Raw genomic sequence first — 25,059 nt, 5'->3', positions numbered from 1 at the left:
CTTCCACTGCTTTCCCAGGCCATAGCAGAGAGCTGGATTGGAAGTGAAGCAGCCAGGACTCGAACTGGCACCCATATGGGATGCCGGCACCACAGGTGCTGGCTTTACCCACTACACCACAGCGCCGGCCTCTATAGTAATTTTCTATAAAGAGGTAAGCAAGTGAACAGTTGAATGAGAAGGAGAAAAATGAAGCAGTAGACATCTGTGTGCCCTTTCCAACCAATAACCTCCTCTTCTCACTATGCCAATAACTGACAAAATGTAATATATATACCAGTTATTATTCGGGCAGATTTTTTTTAAATGCTCCTTTTGAAAATACAATAGCATTTCACTGTTTCTCACAGTGTCCATTTCACTTCAACAAGTTTCCCCTTTGGTGCTCAGTTAGTTGTCGCCAATCAGGGAGAACATATGATATTTGTCCCTTCGGGACTGGCTTAATTCACTCAGCATGATGTTTTCCAAATTCCTCCATCTTGTTGCAAATGACTGGGTTTCATTGTTTTTGACTGCTGTATAGTATTCTATAGAGTACATGTCCCATAATTTCTTTATCCAGTCTACTGTTGATGGGCATTTGGGTTGGTTCCAGGTCTTAGCTATTGTGAATTGAGCTGCAATAAACATTAATGTGCAGACTGCTTTTTTGTTTGCCAATTTCATTTCCTTTGGGTAAATTCCAAGGAGTGGGATAACTGGGTTGAATGGTAGGGTTATCTTCAGGTTTCTGAGGAATCTCCAGACTGACTTCCATAGTGGCTTAACCAGTTTAATTAGTATTTTTTTTTGTTCTAGTACCATTGGTTGGACTCTGTAATTAACACACAATTATTCTTAGGTGTTTAAATTTTAACTGAAAAGTGATCCCTATTAGGAATTTGGAAAACATTATGCTGAGTGAAATAAGCCATCCCAAAGGGACAAATACCACTTGTTCTCCTTGATAGATGACAACTAACTGAGCACCAAAAAGGAAACCTGTTAAAGTGAAATGAACACTAGGAGAAATGGTGACTTGATCAGCCCTCACCCTGACTGTTGATGAGCAGCTTAATACGTTATCCCTCTTAGTATTTTTTTTGTTTGTTCTACTTAATACTTTTGGTTGAAGACTGTAATCAATACACAATTCTTCTTAAGTGCTGAAACTTAACTGAAAAGTGATCGCTGTTAAATATAATAGTGGGAATAAGAGAGGGAAGAGATGTGCAATTTGGGACATGCTCAAGCTGACTTATCTCAAACGGTAGAGTTAGAAACATACCAGGGGATTCCAATTCAATCCCACCAAGGTGGCATGTACCAATGCCATCTCACTAGTCCCAGTGATCAATTTCTGTTCACAATTGATCGTAATGATAGGACTAAGAACCAAAGGGATCACATAAACAAGACTAGTGTCTGCAAATACTAGCTGATAGAATCAAAAAGGGAGAGAATGATCCAACATGGGAAGTGAGATGCACAGCAGACCCATAGAATGGCAAATGTCCTAACAGCACTCTGGCCTCAGAATCAGCCCTTAAGGCAAGCGGATCCAGCTGAAAAGCCCATGAGAGTATTTCAGGCATGGAAAGCCAAGACACTCTGGGGGGGGGGGGGGAAAACCTAAATGAAAGATCTCCACGAGTGAGATCCCAGTGGAAAGAATGAGTCATCAAAGAAGGAGGTACCTTTCTCTGAAGGGAGGAGAGAACTTCCACTTTGACCATGGCCTTGTCTAAAAATGATCAGAGTCAGTGAACTCAGGGGGCTTCCATAGCCTTGGCAGCTCATGACAAGAGCCTAGGGTGATTACTGATGCCATAAACAAGAGTGTCAATTTGTTAAGTCAACAACAGGAGTCACTGTGCACTTACTCCTCATGTAGGATCTTTGTCCTTAGTGTGCTGTACATTGAGATTTAATGCTATAACTAGTACTCAAACAGTATTTTTCACTTTATTTTTCTGTGTGGGAGCAAACTGTTGAAATCTTTACTTAATGTATGCTAAACTGATCTTCTGTACATAAAGAGAATCGAAAATGAATCTTGATATGAATGGAAGGGGAGAGGGAGTGTATAAGGGGAGGGTTGCGGGTTGGAGGGACGTTATGGGGGGGAAGCCATTGTAATCAATATTCTGAACTTTGGAAATTTATATTCATTAAATAAAAGTTAAAATAAAAAAATAAATAAAACACTAAAAAAAAGAAAATACAATAGCATTTCATATAATTTGTTTATTACACCAAAGGGAGACAAATATTACTATTTTTTCAAACAGTATTCTTGACAATACTGAATTTCTTCCATAGCTCACCAACCCTGGGCCAAATTAATGAAAGGAGTAGAGACAATAAATGGTTCATTGAGCCTTCTGTCTCAAACATTTGGGGGTTGCAGTACTGGCTTATCATCATTATCACAGAATCATGGCTATTACTAAATCTATACCTAATTTTTCAGATTAAGAATATGAAGAATATTCACTAGGCTAAATAATGTGGGTAAAGATACCCACAAACCGTATCAGAGTCCTGGTTCCACCTCCAGCTCCCCACTCCAGCTTTCTGCTCATGTCGACCTTAGGAGGCAGCAGTTATGGCTCACATATTTAGGTCCCTACCACCCACGTGGGAGACCTGGATTAAGTTCCTGGCTTCTGGCTTCTGGCTCTGGCTTCTGGCTTCTGGCTTCTAGCTTCTAGCTTCTAGCTTCTAGCTTCTAGCTTTGGCCTGGCCTACACCTGGCCATTGCAAATATTTGGGGAGTGAGCCAGTGAATGGAAGCTCTCTCTGTCTCTCTCTGTCTCTTCACTTCTCATTTAAAAGAGGGAAAAAAAAAAAAGAATATTCAGCTCTTGGAAGTTGACTACCAGCAAGGTGAAAAGGACCACATTTTTTCAATCTTTGTATTTCTGAAAAGTGTGCACACAAGCATACAGCATGATGAACCCACCCTGTGAGCAGCATTCAGATGATGAAACAAAACAGTGTCAGTGTCCACCAGCCCCCTGCACTAGCTTCCTGTCACTGCCTCCTCCCAGTTGAACACTCTCTTGGATTCATTTGGAATAAACTGATCCCAAGGATCTCTATATTATCTGAATTCTATTTAAATTTTATTTTAATGAATTCTGATTAAGATAAATATAGGAGTCTATTTTAAGAGGGGTAGGGCAAACCAAGAAAAAATAATCATACATACATTTTAAAATGACTATTTGTAAATAATCTGTTCTTAAATTATAAATTCTAATTATAAGCTTTATTAATAAAACATTTAATTTCTTTATTTCCATGGTTTCCAATTTCCATTTTTATAATGTCACTTAAACCCAGTTGTTTTAAATCTTAACATGAAGAGACTTCTTGAGCAAAAGTTCCATCAATAGAAGGTTAAAATCTGCTGAAGTCTTCAGGTATTTAATGTCCAGTTGATCTTGTCTACCTGCCAGTTGAAAACTTGAAATGCAGCAGGGGCAGAAATAATTCCCAAGAACCCTTGTCAAAAATAGAAAGTTACAAGTTTTTCAGTACGAATTTGAGCCTCGGGCCAGCACCATGGCTCACTTGGTTAATCCTCCACCTGCGGCGCTGGCATCCCATATGAGCGCCGGGTTCTAGTCCCAGTTTCTCCTCTTCCAGTCCAGCTCTCTGCTGTGGCCCGGGAAGGCAGTGGAGGATGGCCCACCCTGCACCCTCGTTGGAAACTAGGAAGAAGCACCTGGCTCCTGGCTTCGGATGGGCACAGCTCCAGCCATAGCGGCCATTTTGGGGGGTGAACCAATGGAAGGAAGACATTTCTCTCTGTCTCTCTCCCTCACTGTCTAACTCTATCTGTCAAATAAATGAATGAATGAATGAACAAATAAATAAGTAAGTAGAATTTGAGCCCAGTGGATGGCATTGTGGCATAATGGGTTAAGTCACTGCCTACAACGCTCACTATCCCAAATGAAGCTCCTGGCTCCTGGCTTCAACCTGGTCCAGCCTCGGCTATTGCAGCCATTTGGGGAGTAAAAACAGTGAATGGAAGATCTTTCTCTCCCCACCAACTTCCCCCCCATAACTCTGTCCTTCAAATAAATAAATCTTTACAAAAAAAAAAAAAAAAAACCTTGATTTCAGATGTAACTTTCAGAAATTTTCTAATTTAATCCTTAAAGAAAGCAACTGGCAGCTTTTGATAACTGTCCTGGATTTCCTAAGAGCTCCATCCTGTAAAAATCTACTCAACTGTGTTCATTGTTAAATTAACAATAGGAGTCACTGTCCAGTAACTTCCCATGCAAGACCTCTATCCTTAAAGAGTAGTATTATAATTATGTCTAAGTGTTCCCAAAAAGATGTATCATTCTTGGGTGCTTCTTTAAAGTTAATTAAGTCCCCCCCCCATAAAAGAAGTGAAAATAACTTCAAGATGCAATGACTTTGAACAGCCCTTGAGGAACAGGTTTTGTGTGTGTGTGTGTGTGTGTGTAAGTGCAAATTGTTGAACTCTTTACTTAGTATGCAGTTGGTCTTCTGTGTATAAAGTTAATCAAAAATGGATCTTAGTGGAGAATGGGACTGGGAATGGGAGAGGAAGGAGGAGGGGTGGGAGTGTGGATGGGAGGGTGGGTATGGTGGGAAGAATCACTATATTCCTAAAGTTGTGCTTATGAGATGCATGAAGTTTGTATTTCTTAAATAAAAGGTTTCTTTGGGGGAAAAAATCTACTCATCGAAGTGGCAAAACTAGATGAATTCTCTATCTGATGAATGGGAAGACCACAGCAGCACTTTATGCAAATCAAGGCATTAGCCATCCAGGTGACTGAAGAATTAGAATTTCTGATCCCCTAGTTTAAGACATTTTACTGCCTTCAGCCTAGAAAATATCAAAGAAAACCATTACTGAATTCTCCTGTGGTTGGGGGAGGAAGGGATAATGAAGGAGGCATTACAGGCACATTAACAGGTAAGAGAGTTTGCAGACTGAAAAAGAATGGCTCTCCAAAGGAGTTTGTGTAGATTAAAATAAAAGATTGGGGTTCTGTTTGTCAAGGCATTCTGTGTGTTCACAGTATTGTTCCTAAGATAGGATACACACCCACATGCAGACACGTATTTTATAGTTGGCTGGCAAAATACCTCCCGGAATTATTTTCATACAACACTGAATACTTTTATTAACAGGTTGCAGCAGGTTTAATCAGACAAAAGAAATTATTCCTAACAGCTCTTTAATACCTCACCACCAGAGCAACTATAATATAGTAATTGTTTGCAATATATAAAGCATGAACATGGAAACCATAAAAGCATAGCAGTTCTTAATGTAAGCCATTGGCCTTTCAAACATAATTGCTCCCATTACACTAATATCTCCCATTCTTATATAATATTTTAGTGGGGTTTTTAAAAGGCTTTACAGTTTCAATATAAAATTTTGATTCATTTTTATTTTTTGGCAAAGGAGAAACTCTTCTAAGTTATAATCATTTCAGTTCTCTTAAATACTGCTGTTTAAGAGCTGACTTTTGTTAAATGTATTTTCAGTATCCAGGGAGATAGGCTTATTAGTTTTTTCCATAGCTTTATTACTATTTTCAGGGAATCTTGTAAGATTGGAACATCCTGTACTCTTTTAATAAATTTTATTTGATCATGATATTATGGCTTTTCAGTGATTTTTTTATTCTCTTGGCTAATAATTTAGCTAATATTTTATGATAATATTAGTGAGACTGGGTGATGTATTAGGGTTCTACACAGAGACAGAAGAGGGGGAGGGGATTTATTAGGAGAATTGCTCAAATAATTACAGACTTAGACTGTAAGCTGTATGCAAGCCAGGAGAGCTGGTGGCACAGTCCAAGTCCTGAGGTCTCAGGACCAGGGAAGCTGATAGTGTAACTCAGTTTATGGCCAAAAGTCTCAGGACCAAGCAGGATGCTGAAGATAGAGAAAGTCCCATAATCTGGTGAACCTAGAGTCCCAATGTCCAAGAGAAGGAGACAAAGGATAGCCTAGCTCCAGCAGAACAAAAGAGAGGAATTCATCTTTCCTCTGGCCTTTTGCTCCCCCTGGGGTCCTGGCCAATTGGATGGGGAATCTTCCACATCCAGTTCACTGACTCAGACACCAGTCTCCAGCAATCCTCTTCCAAACACACCCAGAAACAATGATTTTACCAGCTCTCTAGGTATCCCTTAATCCCCGGGTAGAGAACCTTTTTTCTGCCAAGGGCCATTGGGATATTTGTAATATCATTTGCAGGCCATACAAAGTTGTCAGCCTAGAAATTAGCCTGCTATAGATTTATTGAATTTTTAGTTCCGCCTGTGGTTGCCTTGGTAGGACCAGGCCAAATGATTTTGAGGGCCTTATATGGCCTGTAGGCCAGAGGCTCCCCACCCCTGCAAGTTAATCCGATCAAGCTGAGACCTAAAATTAGCTGCTAAAATGATATTTTTCTCTTTGTGAAAACTTTGTCAGTTTGGAGCTTTGTGAGTTTTTCTCTTTTTTCTATGATCTGGGATACAGCAATGAAATGATCTGACTTTTAAATATTTGGTAGAATTATTCTGTGAAAATACTAAGCCTTTAGTTTCTGGTGACAGTCATACATCTTTTGGAGAGAGCTTTCCTATTGCTTATTAACAGTGTCCTGTGAGTTAGGAAGAAGGCAAATTATTTTGAGCTTATTTCTATATACTTCTTTTTGTAGATTTTCTTTTTAATTCAAGTGTTGAAGATATATTTAGATATCACTAGTTAGGTTCATCAACGATTCAGGGAAGAGAGAGACACAGAACTGCTTTTGATGGTACAGGTTTGTTTTTCAGAAACATGGAGACAAATGACAAAGAACAGCTAAAGAATAAAAGTGATTGCCTCTCAGAACAAAGAAATGAAACAAGGTCAGGCAGTATAATAGCAGACCTTAGAAGACTATTTGATTGCTTGCTACATCTTGATATTTCCATTTTAGGGATTCATTCATTTCCCACAGTGAAAAAAGTAGGATTGGGTTTTCTTCTTCTACTTAGAGGGAGCATTCCTATCCCCTAGCCTCCCAGGTCATTACGCATTGTTCACATCATTACAACTGTAGACACCATCTACAGTGGAATCATGCTGTAAACAATGCTTCCTTTTCCTTTTCTGCTTTCCATGCTTCCCTGAAGTTAACACTTACTTTGTTTTACCTTGATACTTTTCTATGTACTTACCATTAATTCAACTCTGATTATATAAATCAGTCAGGATATGTAAATATATCAGGGATCTCTCAATTTCACCTCCCAGAAGAACCCTCCTTCTGAACCTCTTTTTTTTTTTTTTTTTTAAGATTTACTTATTTATTTGCAAGTCAGAGTTAGAGAGAGGGAGAGACACAGAGAGAGCTTCCATCCTGGAAGATATACTACCTGGATGGCTGTAACAGCCAGGGCTGGCCAGACCAAAGCAGGGAGTCAAGAGCTTCTTCTAGGTCTCCCACATGTGTAACACAGGCCCAAGCACTTGAGTCATCTTCTGCGCTTTTCCCAGGCCATTGGCAGGGAGCTGGATCAGAAGTGGAGCAGCAGGGACACAAACTGGTGCACATATGGGAATGCTGGCACTGCAGGTAGTGGCTTTACCACCTATGGCACAACATTGGCCTTGTAACTTCTTTTAATTTGCTCCAATTTGTACTGATTTTCCTCCAGGCCTGGTACTGCTGTCATCCCAGAATTCCCTTCACTCTCATCTAGGGCTTCCCTTTTGTCTCTCGTCAATGGTGGATCTCCTATTTCCTATAAACCATAACTTTCTTGGTATTTCCCTACCCACCTTTTTGCAAACTCATCTCCAATAGCTTCCTAAGAAAGGGTAAATTTTTCTTCCCAAAGAAACCTTTTATTTAAGGAATACAAACTTCATGCACTTCTTAAGTATAACTTTAGGAATATAGTGATTCTTCTCAGCATACCCAGACTCCCACCCTTCCTCCCCCTCCCTCTCCCATTCCCAGTCCCATTCTCCACTAAGATCCATTTTTGATTAACTTTATACACAGAGTACTAACTCTATACTAAGTGAAGAGTTCAACAATTTGCACACACACACACACACACACACACACAAAGCACCTATTCCTCAACAGGCAAGACAAGGACTGTTCAAAGTCATTACATCTCGAAATTATTTTAACTTCTTTTTTTGGTCGGGGGGGGGTACTCAATTAACTTTAAAGAAGCACCCAAGAATAATATATCTTTTGTGAGCACTTAGACATAGCTATAACTTATGAGACATAAGAATATCCTCCACTTAATACACTAAAAGGAAATTTTTGAGAACAGGTTTTACTGTTAACTCTCATAATACAACTTGAGGACATAAGTCCTGCAAGGGAAGTTAGTGCACAGTGACTCTGTTATTAAGATAACAATTAACACTCTTAAGTATGACATCAGTGATCACTCAAGGATTTTGACATGAACTGTCTAGGCTACGGAAGCCTTTTGAATCCACAAACTCCTTCAGTATTTAGCCAAGGCCATAAGCAAATTGGAAGTTCTCACTTCCCTTCAGAGAAAAGTACATCCTTCTTTGATGACCACTTCTTTCCACTGGGGTCTTACTCACAGAGGTCATTTCACATAGAACATTTTTTTGCCACAGTGTCTCGGCTCTCCATGCCTGAAATGTCTTGTGGGCTTTTCAGCCAGACCAGAATGCCTTAAAGGCTGATTCTGAGGTCAGAGTGCTACTTAAAATGATTGTCATTCTGTGAGTCTGCTGTATGGCCTGCTTCCCATGTTGGTACATTCACTCCTTTTTAAATTCTGACTATTATTAACAGACACTTAAGATCCTACTTGTCTAAAAGTGCCCTCTTTTTGAAGATTTATTGATTGATTGCTGATTGATTTGAGAGGCAGATTTTCTGAGAGAGGGAGAGATAGGGAGAAATCTTATATCTGTTGGTACATTCCCTAAATGACCACAATGGGGCTGGGTCAAGCTAAAGTCAAGGGCCTGGAATTCCATCCAGATTTCCCATGTGGGTAGCAAGAGCCCAAGCACTTGGGCCATCCTCCACTGCCTTTCCAGGCACAACAGGAGGAGCTGGATCAGAAGCAGAACTGCTCCAGTATGGGATGCTGATGTCATAAGATGCAGTTTAACCCACCACCCCTAAAAGTGTCTTTAAAATCTAATTTGACTTAAAGTTTGCTGGGTATAAATTCTGAGTTAAAAGTCTTTCCTTCTCAGTTTTGTATGTAAAATTTTATTTCTTTCGCATTAAAACTTTGCCATTGGGAAATCTGGAACTTATGATTCAAAATCATTCAGAACTATTGCCAATACTTAATGATATGAGGCAGCTGATTGGTACAACACTTAAAGATGCTGCTTGGGATCCTGCAGCCCATAGGCTTGGGCCTGGTTTGAGTCCCAGTTCTGCTTTCAATTCCAGCTTTCTGCTAATCCACAACTAGAGAGGTGGCAAGTGATGGCTGGAGTACTTGGGTTCCTAACACCCACTCAGGGAGATCCAGATTGAGGTTCTGGCTCCTTTCTTTGACCTTGCTCAACTCCAGCTGTTGCAAGCATTCAGGAAGTGAAATCAGCAGATGGAAGTTCTCTCTCCATCCCTTCCTGTATGTGTGTGTTTGTGTGTGTGTATGTCTATTTCTCCACCTTTCAAGTAAAGTGAAAATAAGTTAATAAAAATTTTTAAAATATTAATGACAGGGGCCGGTGGTGTGGCATAAAACCACCACCTGCAACACCAGCATCCTGTATGGGCACCAATTCATGTCCTAGCTGCTCCACTTCAGATATAGCTCTCTGCTTATGGCCTGGGCAAAGCAGAGGAAGGTGGCCCAAGTGTTTGGGCCCCTGCCACCCACATGGAAGACCCAAATGAAGCTCCTGGGGCCCATGCCATGGCTCACTTAGTTAATCCTCCACCTGCGGTGCTGGCATCCCATATGAGCACCAGGTTCTAGTCCCAGTTGCTCCTCTTCCAGTCCAGCTCTCTGCTGTGGCCCAGAAAGGCAGTGGAGGATGGCCCAGGTGCTTGGGCCCCTGCACCCACATGGGAGACCAGGAAGAAGCACCAGGCTCCTGGCTTCGGATTGGTGCAGTGCCAGCTGAAGTGGCCATTTGGGGAGTGAACCAATGGAAGAAAGACCTTTCTCTTTGTCTCTCTCTCTGTCTATAAATCTACCTGTCAAATAAATAAAAAAAAAAAAAATGAAGCTCCTGGCTACAGCCTGACCCAGAATTGGCTGTTGTGGCCTTCTGGGGAGTGAACCAGTAGATGGAAATTCTGTCTTTCTCTGTCTCTCCCCCTCTCTCTATAACTCTTTCAAGCTAAATAAATAAATCTAAATAGTGACAGTAGGCAGACTTTTTTAAAGGGAGCCATGACAATAGGTAAAAGGACTCCGGTCTTGCATATAGACGACATCTCTAACAAGGACAAGTTAATAGTCAAGAAACTTGGGTGGGTGGTAGTATCAGTGAATGGGAAATTGCTAAGAGAAAGCATTAGAAGCAAAGGATTAAACCAACTTGATAGGATTATTGCTGTAGACAGGCCTGGGTGATAAGAGGGAGTTGGATGCCAAGGGTAGAGTATTTTCCCTAAACAGCCTTAGCAAGATTCTTGTTCCAACTGAATTCTACAAGGACACGGGGAAACTGAAGGTCAAGCCTAATCGCCCTAGAAGGAGAAAGTTTTCCTTTGCCCTCTTAGGGTCCCTGACTATGTCTGAAAAATAAATCTTCCAAAGATTAACAGGGGAGAAAAAAAAACCTGCAAATTATTTTGTAAGTTTTTTGTGGCATGGGAGCCTCAGAAATAGAGTCATGGAAACAGGAAAACTTGTGTATTTTTATGTGAAGTTTGAAGAAGTAGATTGGTGGAGAAGGCTGATTTGGACAAGAGATGTGGTCTGATGGTCAGTGACTGTGCAGGGCCCGGGGAAGATTTCAGCAAGGCCTGTTTGTGTGGCCCTCCTGTGTCCTTGTCTTCAGAGGTCAGGATGTCCCTTCCCTCCGGTTATAGGGAGGGCATCTTACATGAGCCTCTTCCCACCTGCTTCAGAGGAAGGGCAGAGAATTCTTTCTGGCTTTATGACCTGGGTCAGGGAGAAACTCAGGGAGACTTTCTTCTTTCGCAATTTTCTCAACTTCCTCCAGCTTAAAGTATTCCGTATGCCCAGAGGCCATATCTGGGGGTCGTGTGTTCTGAGCCCTGTCATCTGAAAGGACTCAGGGGAGCTTCACTAAAGTTTTGGTCAAAGGAGAAAGTCTTTGTCAATCTCAGGTAAGCCGTTTCAGTCTCAAAACGTGTCCTTCAGTTGTAGAAATTTTTCTTAAAGTTGGTTATTGACTCTTTTTTCTCCTCTGTTTTATTCTATTTCATTTACTAGAGCTCCTATTATTTTGTTAGAAATGTTACACACATTTCTAACTTTTTCCCTCTATTTTCCATCATTTTGCCTTTTTACTATGCTTTCTGGGAGACTTGTTATCCATTTATCTCCTAATTATATTGCATTTTTTCATTTCTTCCCCCACCCACAGTTTCAGTTTTCAAGAGCTCTTTTCATTCCCTAAATGCTTCTTTTTTACTAGCCTATTTTTTTTCTTCATAGTTGCAATTTCTTCTCTTATCTCAGTGAGGACATTATAATCTGTGTGGTTTGGCTTTTCTGTTTGGGAAGTTCCTTCCTTCTTATTTGTTGCCTCCAGATTCCTTTGTGTGCTTGTTTTTATCCACTGCCTTCCATGTGAGAGCTGCTCTCATGGCATATTTAGTACTCCTGATTATCTTCTGACACTCCCTGATTGTCTTCTGATGGAAGCTACAGAGCGACTGGGAGCTCCTAGAATGTGAGGGAGGCTCTGTGTGGATTGTGAGTAATCTGGATGAACTGTTTAGTTTGAAAACTTTGAACAATGGTGTCTTCAAGTCCTTCCTCCTGAGCTGATAGTTGAAGGTGAAGGCCTGCCAGTCAGCATTGTGGAAGCTGAGTATGGACAGGCAGCTTCAGGATCTACATATGTTCATGTGATCGAACTTTCGCTAGTATATTGTCACCACCTCCATCTGTGTTTTATCCTCAACAAAGATTAAATCTCCAGCCTTTTCCCCTAGTGGGACCGGGCGTACTTATCAAAATGCTCATGGTAGGAAGGGAATCTGAGGATCTGTGAAGCAGATTTTTATCCTTCTGATTTCAGCCATTCCTTCTCTCATTCTCCCTCCACTTCAGATTCCTGTACCCCTAATTTTGAAACTGCATAATTCTGCAGTGTAAATCTCACTGGTTCTCAGTTTTTCCCTTAACCTATTTAGGCTTCGGTTTTCTCCAACCTCTTATCACTCATCTTTCTTTAAAACTTCTAATTTTTTGATGATGTAGTCATCCCTGTAGGTTTATACAATTAAAAATCCTTTAATGGTAGTTGTATTAGTGTTTCAGGAGAAAGAGAGAAAAGATGGAGCTGTTTAATCTACCATCTTTAACCAAAAGCCTGTGTTCAATTCCTATATCATAGATACAAATATGTAATTATATTTACCCTGTCCTCCCAAAATATTCCATCGTTTAAAATTTTTATTTAAAATATTTTAGGGGTGGTGTTGTGGCATAGAGGGTTAAGCTACCACCTGCAGTGCTGGCTTCCTATATCAGAGTATTGCTTTTGAGCCCCGGCTGCTCTACTTCCAATCCAGCTCCCTGCTAATGTGCCTTAAAAGATGACTCAAGTGCTTGTGCCCAAGTATTTGGGTCTCTGCCACCAATGTGAGAGACCTAGTTGAGTTCCTGGCTCCTGGCTTCAGCCTAGAAGTGAACCAGCAAGATGGAAGATCTGTCTCTCCCATTCTCTATCAGCCTGCTTTTCAAATAAATGTTTTTTAAAAATACTCCAAGCACATAAAAAGTACTGTCGGGCCCATAAATCCCTGAATATAGTGCAGGGCACATAGAGAGCAATGTATTTCTTTTTTAAAAAAAATATTTATTTGAGAGGTATAATTACAGACAGTAAGGAGAGACAGAGATAAAGGTCTTCCTTCTGTTGGTTCACTCCCCAGTTGGTCACAATGGCCAATGCTGTGCTGATCTGAAGCCAGGAGCCAGGTGCTTCTTCCTGGTCTCCCACATGGGTACAGGGGCCCAATCACTGGGGCCATCTTCCACTGCTTTCCCAGGCCACAGCAGAGAACTGGATTGGAAGAGGAGCAGCCGGGACTAGAATCAGCACCCAAATGAGATGCTGGTGTCACAGACTGAGGATTATCCTATTGTGCCATGGTGCCAGGCCCCAAGAGAAATGTATTTCTAAAATTAGCTTTACTACTAACTGGCAAGCACTGGGAATATAAACAGAGTAAGATGGAGTCTTGCCTTTTGGGGACTCATAACCTTGTAAGACAAACTGGTAAACAAGGAAACCATGTGAAACTATATAGAAGTAAAATCCAAAGGGTAAGAGTAATACTAGGGCCAGTGTTGTGGCACAGAGAGAGAGTTAAGCATCTGCTGCAACACATCCCATATCAGAGTACAGGTTCAGGTCCTAGCTGCTCTGCTTCCAGTATAGCTTCCGGCAAATAATGGCCCGAATACTTGGGTCCCTGCCACCCATGTGGGAGACCAGGATAGAGGTGCAGGCTCCTGGCTTCAGCTTGACCCAGCCCTGGCTGACTGACCATCTGGGGAGTGAACCAGGGGATGAAGATCTCTATCACTCATTCTCTCTCTGTAGCTCTTTCAAATAAATCTTTTAAAAAAAAAGTAATACTGAGTTAAAAATGACTAGTACAGAATATTTAGTCTCTATGTGAGAAATAAAGGGATGCTTTGCAGAACAAATTTCTTAGATATAGTTATAAAATTTAATGTAAATTAAAATAAGGATTCATGAAATAATTGTCATACTTTTTTAGGATTTATTTTATTTATTTGAGAGGCAGATTTACAGAGAAAGAGAGGGAGAGACACAGAGATTTTCTATATGCTGGTTCACTCCCCGAATGGCTGCAACAGCCAGGGTTGGGCCAGCCCAAAGCCAGGGGACAGGGGCTTCATCTAGGTGTCTCTTGTGAGTGGCAGGGACCCAGGCACTTGGATTATCTTCTGTTGCTTTCTCAGGCCACCAGCAGAGAGTGGATTGGAAGTGGGGCATCTAGAACTCAAACCTGCACCCATATGGGATGCTGGCACTGCAGGTGGTGGCTTTACCACCTATGCCACAATGCTGGCCCCATAACTGTCATACTTTAAAAATATTTGCTAGAATCTGTTTTCTTAACAAAAAATAAAAATTGAAGGAGAGGGACAGGAATAAAATCTCTTATTTTAATATTTATTTATTTATTTGAAAGATTGACAGGGAGAAAGAGAGGACATCACTGGTTCACTCCCCAAATGCCTACAATAGCCAGGGATAGGTCAGGCCAAAGCCAGGACCCAGGAATTCCATTTTGGTCTCCCACACAGGTAGCAGGAACTTGAGTACATGGACCATCAACTCCTGCTTCTGAGGTTCATTAGCAGGCAGCTGGATTGGAAACAGAGTCGGGACTTAATCTCAGGCACTCCAGTAACCCAGAATGCGGACATTCCAACCAGTGGCTTAACCTACTGCCCCACAATTTCCACCCCTAAATATCTTTTATAGGGTAAACATCAATAAAAACTGCTTTATTCTTAAATTTTTTTAACTAGAGAAAAAAATAGATTAAATATATTTCTTTTAAACTATTAGATAACCACTACCAAAATAAAAATTTTTATCATTTATTTAGCATGTAACTTCGGGCCAATGATAGTGTTGAACACTTGTCTGAAAAATATTTAATGATGTAGGAAAATAAAATACAGTTAGTGAATGATTCCAAAAATCAGGTACTAAAATAAGATCACAATTTTGTTTTTTCAGTATAAAGTTGCATAGAAAAAAATTTTTAAATGCGTATTCCTAAATAATAAAAGTACCACCTCTGGGTAATGGAAATGATTGCTGACTTTGATTGCCTGTAAGTGCTTTCTTTGTCTATTTCCCAAATTGGTGGTTAGCTTATTAATTCTAAAATAAAAGAAGTTTGAAAAAGTATTAAATTTGCATTTCAGAGTGAGCAATTTAATTAAAGAGGAGTTTTTGGGGGTTTTTTTTGCTTTTTGTTTTTTGTTTTATTGTTTTGTTTTGTTTGTTTGGTTTTTGTTTTTTTTTTTGTTTTTTTTTTGTTTTTGCTTTTTTAAGATTTACTTGAAAGAAAGAGTGACACAGAGGGAGGAGGGGAGGGGAGAGAGCAAGCTTCCATCTGCTGGTTTACTCTCCAAATGGCCACACCAACTAGCCAGCCTGGACAAGCCAAAGCTAGGAACCTGGAACTCTATCTGGGTCTTCCATGTGGGTGGCAGGGACCCAAATACTTCACCTATCTTCTGCTGCTTTCCCAGTTGTGTTAGCAGGGAGCTGGATTGGAAGCAGAGTGCCCAAGACTCAAAGGTGCTCCATTATGGCATGCTTGCTTTGCAAGCGGCTGCTTAAGCCACCATGTCACCACAATAACCCCTAAAGGGAGAATTTTCTGATGAGAATTTTCAGTAGGTACAAGGAGAAAGGAGCTTTTAACCCATTAGCATCATTTATTTGTGTCTTTTCAAAGATAGAGATAGAGAATAATTTACTCTTCAAAATTTCTTGTAAGCCAAATATACATAAATGTTATTCCCTTATTTTTTCCCCCAGAGTTATATACACACCGGGCCACACGGATGATCATATGGCCCTGCTGCTGGAAGAGGAAAATGCTCTCTTTTCTGGAGATTGCATCCTAGGGGAAGGAACAACCATATTTGAAGACCTGTATGATTACATGAACTCCCTAAAAGAACTACTGAAAATCAAAGCAGATATCATATATCCAGGTAGGTAACTTTTTAAATCTCTTCAAACTATTGCCAAATGATGAGGGGAGTTCCTTTTGGCTTGACTGTGCGTGGATGTGTATTCTGCCTCCAAAATGTATACATGTGGGGCTGGTGCTGTGGCACAGCAGGTTAAGCCATCATCTGTGGGGAGCAACTCGGACTAGACTAAGTTACTGGAATTAAGACTTATTCTGTGCATCTGCTCTCCCACAATATGGCGCTGGGAGAGGAGTAAACAACTTCTACACAGCTGCCTCCAGTTCGACCAATAACCTGCAGGAGCTGATCCTGCTCCTGATTGGAGGAGAGCAGCATACTCGGCGTGTGGGTAGCAGAGTTGGGATTGGTGGAAGAGGACTATAAAGGAGGAGAGAGACAACATGCACCAGGAACATCTAAAGGGAACATCCGGATAACATCTGAGCAGCCCCCGAGAGAGCCGGCCGGCGGTGTGCCGCTCCCCCGCGGAAGTGGGGAAAGTGGCAGGGGGAGCCGCCCTTCCATGGAGGTGGAAGGGTCGGCAGCCAACCCGGGAAGGACCAGCAGCAAACCCGGGTAGGGCCGAGCAGACAAAAGAACAGCACAGGGTTAGTGTCGTTCCTCCGTGAAGAGGGGGAGCGACAATCATCTGCAGCGCCGGCATCCCATAAGTGTGCCAGTTTGAGTCCCAGCTACTCCACTTCCAGTCCAGCACCCTGATACTGTGCCTAAGAAGGGAGTGGAGCCAGCGCCGCGGCTCAATAGGCTAATCCTCTGTCTAGCGGCGCCGGCACACCGGGTTCTAGTTCCGGTCTGGGCGTCGGATTCTGTCCCGGTTGCCCCTCTTCCAGGCCAGCTCTCTGCTGTGGCCCAGAAGTTCAGTGGAGGATGGCCCAGGTCCTTGGGCCCTGCACCCGCATGGGAGACCAGGAGAGGCACCTGGCTCCTGGCTTCAGATCAGCGCAGTGCACCGGCCCGCAGCAGCCGTTGAGGGGTGAACCAACGGTAAAGGAAGACCTTTCTCTCTGTCTCTCTCACTGTCCACTCTGCCTGTCAAAAAAAAAAAAAAATTAAAAAAAAGAAGAAGAAGAAGAAGGGAGTGGAAAATGGCCCAAGTACTTAGGCCCTGGCATCCATATGGGAGACCTGGGTGAAGTTTTGCTCCTGACCTCAGCCTGGCCCAGACCTGGCCATTGTGGCCATTTAGGAAGTGAACCAGTAGAGGAAGGATCTCTCTCTCCTTCTCTCTCTGTAACTCTGACTTTCAAATAAATCAATAAAATCTTTTAAAAAAAATGAATGGCTTGTAATTATCCACCTAGAAAAATCAGTTAACATTTAAAAAAAAAAAAAAAGAAAAGAGAATATAGATGTGTGTAAACTGCTTCTTTAAATGACACCACTAGGGGCCAGTGCTGTGGTGTAGCAGGTAAACCTGCCGCCTGCAGTACCGGCATCCCTTATGGACGCCAGTTCAAGTCTCGGCTGCTCCACTTCTGATCCAGCTCTCTCCTATGGCCTGGGAAAGCAATGGGAGACCAGGAGGAAGCACCTGGCTCCTGGCTTTGGATCGGGACAGTTTCAGCCTTTGTGGCCAATGGGGGAGTGAACCAGAGGATAGAAGACCTCTCTCTCTCTCTCTCTCTCTCTCTCTGCCTCTCTGCCTCTCTGCCTCTCCTTCTCTGTGTAACTCTTTCAAATAAATAAATAAATCTTAAAAATAAAATAAAACAAATGACACCATTAAGTCTTATCCAACTGTAGATAAACAAAGGACTAACAGTTACATTAATAACCTTTTATAAAGACAGGAGGATTATTTTTTGGCATCTACACAGCTTTAATAGCACTGTGAAAGGAAATAAGGTTACACTGGAATGGGAACATCAGCTGCAGTCTCTTTTGTTAACTTGATTCCTGTTGTGGAGCACATGTTAGCTGTGTAGCCCTGAGTAACATCTGACATCTGAGCTTTAGTGTCTTAACTGACAAGATTGAAATATCAGTAGCTTCTGTCTCAACTATTAGATGATGTATTTATTTCCATTGTCCAGAAAAGAAAAATGCACCTGTTGTTTCTAGCTCAGATATCACTGCACTGATCCATAGCAGGAATCCCCCCCACCCACCCACCTAAGAAAGACACAGGAGCCAACAGGAAGCGGCAGAATGAAAGATGGCTGGGGTGCTTGATTTTTCTAAGTCCTAACTTGGCTGCTGACTAAACAGCCATGAGAAGATCTGTCAGTACAGCCTCCTGAATATGCTTACTCTCTCTCACAAGGGCCGACTGCTGAGAGTAGGAAACCCACGGCAGGGCTGGGCATTCACTTTCCTGGTATGACATAAAAACAACAGACACTGGTCGGTGTTTCTAAAGAGCAGCGTGTAGATGTTCAGTGCACTCGCATTTATGCTGCGCTGAAGAGAGGCTGCCTACTAAAGGTGCCTCAGTGCTTGCTTCAGTGACTCCCGCAGTCTGGCCCGTTAGCCGGCCACTGTTTATATGTCAATTACATTCCATAGTCACAGCCACCATGTATTAAAGCTGCCACCAGGTAAGGTGCAGGGGCTTTTACAGTTGTCATCCTCCCCAGAATCTGTGCAGCAGTTAGTGGTATCCTCAGTGCACAGCTGGACAAAAAAGAAAAAAGGCTCAAGGAGTTTCAGAGATGTCCTCACTGCCACACGGCTAATGGTATTTGTGTCTAACCAAAGCCCATGCTGTTACCTAAGAGTAGGTTCACGTGCATCTGAATATTTTGTTCTCAGAAATTTGAAACATACCCCTTGCAAACTTGTATGATATACGTATTTGTACTGTCTTCAGGTAAATTTGAGATTAACTTAATCTGGGTTGTCAAAATTTATGAATTACTAGCCTGTCCACTGGATTCTTAAAATCCTGCTCTCCGACCGGCGCCGTGGCTCAATAGGCTAATCCTCTGCCTGTGCCGCTGGCACACTGGATTCTAGTCCTGGTTGGGGCACCAGTTCTGTCCCAGTTGCTCCTCTTTCAGTCCAGCTCTCTGCTGTGGCCTGGGAGTACAGTGGAGGATGGCCCAAGTCCCTGGGCCCTGCACCCCATGGGAGACCAGGAAAAGCACCTGGCTCCTGGCTTCGGATCAGTACGGTGCGCCGGCCACAGTGGCCATTGGAGGGTGAGCCAACAGAAAAGGAAGACCTTCCTCTCTGTCTCTCTCTCTCACTGTCCACTCTGCCTGTCAAAAAAAAAAAAAAAAAAAATCCTGCTCTCTAACATGAGTATATAATTTTTAATAGATCCTGGTCACTTACATGAAGCTGCTTTTTACATTGCCCCTTTTCAGTCTTTTGTAATTTAGCATAGCATAGCGGTGAAGCTCTACCCATTCTTAGCTGTGTAGCCGTGGGCAGCGATCACCCCCAGTCTTCAATTGCTGCTATACAAAAGGGAACATCATAATAGTCCAGCCATGGGCTTCTGGTAACAGTAATCTGTACTGAGCTTGAAGAGCAGGGCCTGCAACATTCTGAGCGCTCTCTAAGCATCGCCTGTTGTTACTGTTGTGCTTGCTGTCTTACTGCTGTCTTTTATTGTTATATTAAATTGTCACATTTGATAGTTTTTAATGCATACAATAACAATTTATATAAATTGTATTTGATTTAATTCTGTAAAGTTTTTGGCATTGTGAATAATTTTTAAATCTCATATCTGTATGGCTTTCCAAATACTTCATATGTTTGTATTTATTAGTATACTCTTTCAATACATTACATGAATTATTTTTAAATAGTATGATTCAACTTCATTTGTACTTAAAATATTTTCATCTGGTTGAAGTAATTTTTATAATTATTTTAATTCAGGACATGGCCCAGTAATCCATGATGCTGAAGCTAAAATTCTACAGTACATTGCTCACAGAAATACTCGAGAAGAGCAAATTCTTACATTATTTCGTGAGAACTTTGAGAAATCATTTACAGCAAAGGAGCTTGTAGAAATTATTTACAAGGTAATTCTCATCTAATTTTACATAGCCACAAATTTATTAGAATAACTTACTTAATGGACTGTGATAAATTTACCACATCACAGATCAGAACAACTCTTTTTTGTTTTTAAGATTTATGTATTTATTTGAAACGTAGCATCACACAGAGAGAGGGAGATACACAGTGAGAGAGATCTTCCATCTGCTGGTTCACTCCACAAATGGCAACAACAGCTAGGGCTGGGCCAAGCTGATGCCAAGAGCCAGGAACTCCATCCATGTCTCCCACATGGGTGGCAGGGACCCAAGCACTTAGGACATCTTCAGCTGTTTTCCCAGGCATATCAGCAGGGAGCTAGATCAAAAGTGGAGCAGCCAGGACTCGAACCAGCACTCATATGGGATGCCAGCATTGCAGGTGGTAGATTAACCCACTGTGCCACAATACCAGCCCCTAGAACAAGTCTTAGTCCCATAAGTAATGCAGTTTTGTAGATTTAATACCAGAAGTCTAAACTTCTAGAACACTGAGTTCAAACAAAAACTGGCCTTAGAAAACTAAAATAGCTATCCTGAGCCATCATTAACCTTAGAATCCTTATTCTGTAGGAAACACTGCTACCAACAGCCAGATGCTTAAGCTTGATAATAACTTTTATATTCTTTTTTTAAAGATTTATTTATTTATTTGAAAGTCAGAGTTACACAGAGAGAGGATAGGCAGAGAGAGAGGGAGAGAGAGAGAAAGAGAGTCTTCCATCGGATGATTCATTCCCCAGTTGGCCGCAACAGCCCGAGCTGCGCTGATCTGGAGCCAGGAGCTTCTTCAGGTCTCCCTCATGGGTGCAGGGACCCAAGGACTTGGGCCATCTTCCACTGCTTCCCCAGGCCATAACAGTGAGCTGGATTGGAAGTGAAGCAGGCGGGACTTGAACCAGCATCCATATGGGTTGGCAGCGTTTCAGGCCAGGGCGTTAACCCGCTGCGCCACAGCGCTGGCCCCAACTTCTATATTCTTAAGCCATCTTCTGATGGCCTAGCCTGCAGCAAATGAGGAGTAATCTTCCAGAGACAAATATTGTGAAAATAGCAGTGAGAAGTTGTAGAAATGCTTAATCATAAAGAAAACATAAAATAGGTGCTGGCACTGTGGCACAAGAGGTTAATCCTCCACCTGCGGTGCCAGCATCCCTTATGGGTGCCTGTTCTAGTCCAGGCTGCTTCTCTTCCGATCCAGCTCTCTGCTGTGGCCTAGGAAAGCATTAGAAGATGGCCCAAGTCCTTGGGCCCCTGCACCCACATGGGAGACCCAGAAGAAGCTCCTGGCTCCTGGCTTCGGATCGTCGCAGCTCCAGCAGTTGCGGCCATCTGGGGAGTGAACCAATGGAAGGAAGACCTCTCTGTCTCTTTCTCTCACTGTCTGTAACTCTACCTCTCAAATAAATAAATAAAATCTTTAAGAGAAAATACATAGCAAAGAACATACATGATTTTTTAAAAGATTTTATTTATTTATTTATTTGAGAGGTAGAGTTACAGACAGTGAGAAGTAGAGAGAGAGAGAGAGGTCTTCCATCCACTGGTCCATTCCCCAAGTGGCCACAACGGCCAGAGCTGCGCTGATCTGAAGCCAGGATCCAGGAGTTTTTCCACGTCTCCCACACAGGTGAAGGGGCCCAAGTGCCTAGACCATCTTCCACTGCTTTTGCAGGTCATAGGAGAGAGCTGGATTGGAAGTGGAGCAGCCAGGAGTTGAACCGGCGCCACAGGGAGAGGATTACTGTGCCACAATGCCAGTCCCCGCATACGTGATTTAGTACAGGAGAAAAGAGCTGCTCACTCAGTGGCCTCTCAGCATGTCACTGTGTGACAGCACTATCTGGCAATCAGTGCAGTTCAGTCTTTCAGCAAATATTTATTATATATCTGCAATGCAGGTAATATAGCTCAGTGGTTAAAGATGCTGGCTTTAGAGTAAAATGATCTATGTTCACAAATTCCTACTGCCGCAATTTGTACAGCCATAAAATACATTGCACACCATCAAAAAGAAGAAGACAGCCAATTATCCAACTCAGTAAACATCAATGTTAAAGGGAAGTCTTGGGAAGAAATTTCAAGGGGCCGGCACCGTGGCTCACTTGGTTAATCCTCTGCCTGCGGCGCCAGCATCCCATATGGGTGCCGGGTTCTAGTCCTGGTTGCTTCTCTTCTAATCCCCCTCTCTGCTGTGGCCCGGGAAGGCAGTGGAGGATGGCCCAAGTGCTTGGGCCCTGCACCCGCATGCAAGACCAGTAGGAAGCACCTGGCTCCTGGCATCAGATCGGCGTAGCTCCGGCCATAGCAGCCATTTGGGGGGTGAACCAACAGAAGGAAGACCTTTCTCTCTGTCTCTCTCTCTCTCACTGCCTAACTCTGTCAAATAAAAAATTTAAAAAAGGGGAAGAAAGTTCAGGACAAAGACTAATGGTGAGAGACATGGAGGTCTTCAAAAAGGAGAGATTAGCTTGCTGACTCTGGTACCGCAAGACTGAAAATAATCCAGTGAGTTTTGATTGAGATAATTTGGTGATCTTAGCAAACATTTTCAGAGAGCTAAGAAGATAGTGTATTTAATCAAGAAATTTGGTTTCACAGATTTTGCTTTGCTTTTCATTCAGCTAACTGTTGTCAATATTACATTGCTATTTTAGCAAAAGAAAAAGTTGTGATATGTAAGTGATAAGTTGAAGTAAATCTACTTTTTATAAAAAACATGCAATTATGTAATCTAATATAAAAAGCCAGCTGTCTGTAGTAGCATCAAAACTGTATAAGACTAATTTTCATTGATATAGTCCTTCATGTATAAAGTATTAATGAGTTCCTACTCATTAATGCCATTATACTAAATATGGGGTTATTCGTAGTGAACAAAACAGACTTGCAACTATCTTTATGGGGTCTACAGTCTATATTATCTGCAGGAATATATGTAGAAATATGGTGACCTGAAAAATATGTACAACATGAAATTCTTTAGTTATTACAATTTTAGAGTATATTTAGGGGTGGACATGTAGTGCAGTGGTTAAGACACTGCTTGGGGGACCCACTCTCTGGTGTAGCAGGTTAAGCCACCATATGTGGCACCAGCACCCATATGGGTGCTGGTTTGAGTCCTGGCTTCTCCACTTCTGATCCAGCTCCCTGCTAATGCACCTGGGAAACCAGCGGAATATGGCCTAAGTGTTTGGGCCCCTCCACCCATGGGAGAGACCTGGATAAAACTCCTGGCTCCAGCCTGGTTCAGCCAGGGATATTGTGTCCATTTAGGGAGTGAACCAGCAGATTGAAGATGTATGTGTGTGTGTGTGTGAGTGTGTTCTTTCTCTGTTTCTCCCTCCCTCTCTGTAATTCTTTCAAATAAACAAATGAACTCTTTTAAAAAAAAAAAAAAAAGCACTGCTTGAGACCTCCACATCCCATATTGGAGTTTCTGTTTTGAATCCTGGCTCCTCTGCTTCTGATCCAGCTTCCTGAAGTTGCACACCTTGGGAGGCAGCAGATGCAGGTTCTCATTAGGTAAACCTGGATGGAGTTCCAGGCTTCGGTGGCATTTGGGAAGTCAATCAATGAATGGAAGATTTTTCCTTGTCTCTCTGCCTTTCAAGTAAAAATGAACATAAAAAAATAAAAATTATTTAAATGTTTGTTAAACTTCTTTTATTATATTTTCTTTAAAGGTTTCAAAAAGATAAGCTTTTTTTTTTTAGTAAATGTTTTTCATTCACCTTTGTTTTCTTTTAGAATATTCCTGAGAACTTACATAAAATGGCTGAACATAATGTCTCTCTTCATTTGAAAAAACTAGAAAAAGAAGGAAAAATATGTAAGTACACTTTTGAATCTTAATTCTTTTATCACCAGCATTTTGTCTTAAAGATGTATTTATTCATTGATTTAAAAGGCAGAGAGAGAGAGACAAAGAGAGAAAGAATGCTTCCATCCACTGTAAAATACTTTAACAGATACACCAGTTTTCTTTTAGGAAAAATAGCATCCTTCAGAGTTCTCCCTTGAATATCACTCTTAAGTAGGAGAGCTAGGTCCTAGGAAGGTTAGTAGCACTAAGGCAGTACATCACACATTGGATCCACAGCTCCCACAGCAATTAGAATGGCACTTAAGGTTCCAGTGCTCACCTACAAGAGTGACAGGCAAAGGCAAGTCAAGAAGATAGCTTCTCTTTTCCCATACCACAAGACCACGAAGAGTTTTATGAGTGAAAGAACTGGGAACACCCAGAGGTTTTAATTAGTAGTAAAGGCAGTAAACTCAAATATATTAAATCAGTCATTCTGTAATTATTTACTAGTGACAGAAGTTTTACATTAAAACAAGCGGTTAAAGGCTTGAGTTTCATGTGGAAGCCTCTAAGTGTTTATACATTTAAAAAAAAAATGACTCTGCTGAGCAACAGAATTACTTTAAAGAATGAGAGTTTCTTCTAGCCACAAGACAACTTAAAATCCAATAGATTTACTTATCTGTTGTTAAATTTTACTCTCTTTTTCTTTCCACAGTCAGAAGCACAGATCCTGGCAAGAAATGGAGAGCTGTTCTTTAGTTTCAGATTAATTAAAGCTTTGTTCCATTTTGCTTTTAGAGAGGATGGTATGTTTTCTTATGGCTCATTTAGAGAGAACATAAGAGTGGGGAACACTGAAAATTACCCTAAAGATCATTAAAATAATGTCATGATTATTTTGAAATCAATAAATTACATTACACATCTACAATACAGGTATTTCAGAATTTTACCAAAAATTCAGAATCCAACAGTTTATTGCTGTTTAATAATAATCATTAGTGGTTACTTTAAAATAATAAAATTTGTATAATTTAAAATGGATAATTTTCTTGGAGATTAGTTTTCTGTTACCAGTTATCAATAATATTTTATCGGCCGGCGCCGTGGCTTACTAGGCTAATCTTCCGCCGCCTGTGGTGCCAGCACACTGGGTTCTAGTTCCGGTTGGGGCACTGGATTCTGTCCCGGTTGCTCCTCTTCTAGTCCAGCTCTCTGCTGTGGCCTGGGAAGGCAGTGGAGGATGGCCCAGGTCCTTGGGCCCTGCACCCGCATGGGAGACCAGGAGGAAGCACCTCGCTCCTGGCTTTGGGTCAGTGCA

At 41.7% G+C, this 25,059-nt stretch overlaps 1 protein-coding gene across 1 annotated transcript in view; it reads left to right on the top strand.

Moving 5' to 3' along the window:
- Positions 1-24,782, top strand: part of LACTB2 (lactamase beta 2) — a 43,402-nt gene extending 18,620 nt beyond the window's left edge. Inside the window, exons 4-7 of the mRNA XM_002710464.5 lie at positions 15,748-15,926; positions 19,761-19,909; positions 23,678-23,759; positions 24,454-24,782. Of these exons, the coding sequence (XP_002710510.1) occupies positions 15,748-15,926; positions 19,761-19,909; positions 23,678-23,759; positions 24,454-24,497 (454 nt within the window). The 3' untranslated portion in view covers positions 24,498-24,782. The remainder of the gene's footprint in view (positions 1-15,747; positions 15,927-19,760; positions 19,910-23,677; positions 23,760-24,453) is intronic.
- Positions 24,783-25,059: the final 277 nt, after the last annotated feature.

Source organism: Oryctolagus cuniculus, chromosome 6 (assembly GCF_964237555.1).
Source record: "Oryctolagus cuniculus chromosome 6, mOryCun1.1, whole genome shotgun sequence".
NCBI classification, from domain to species: domain Eukaryota; kingdom Metazoa; phylum Chordata; class Mammalia; order Lagomorpha; family Leporidae; genus Oryctolagus; species Oryctolagus cuniculus.
The sequence above is the reverse complement of the archived record's forward strand: the minus strand, read 5'-3'. Positions and strand labels throughout refer to the sequence as shown.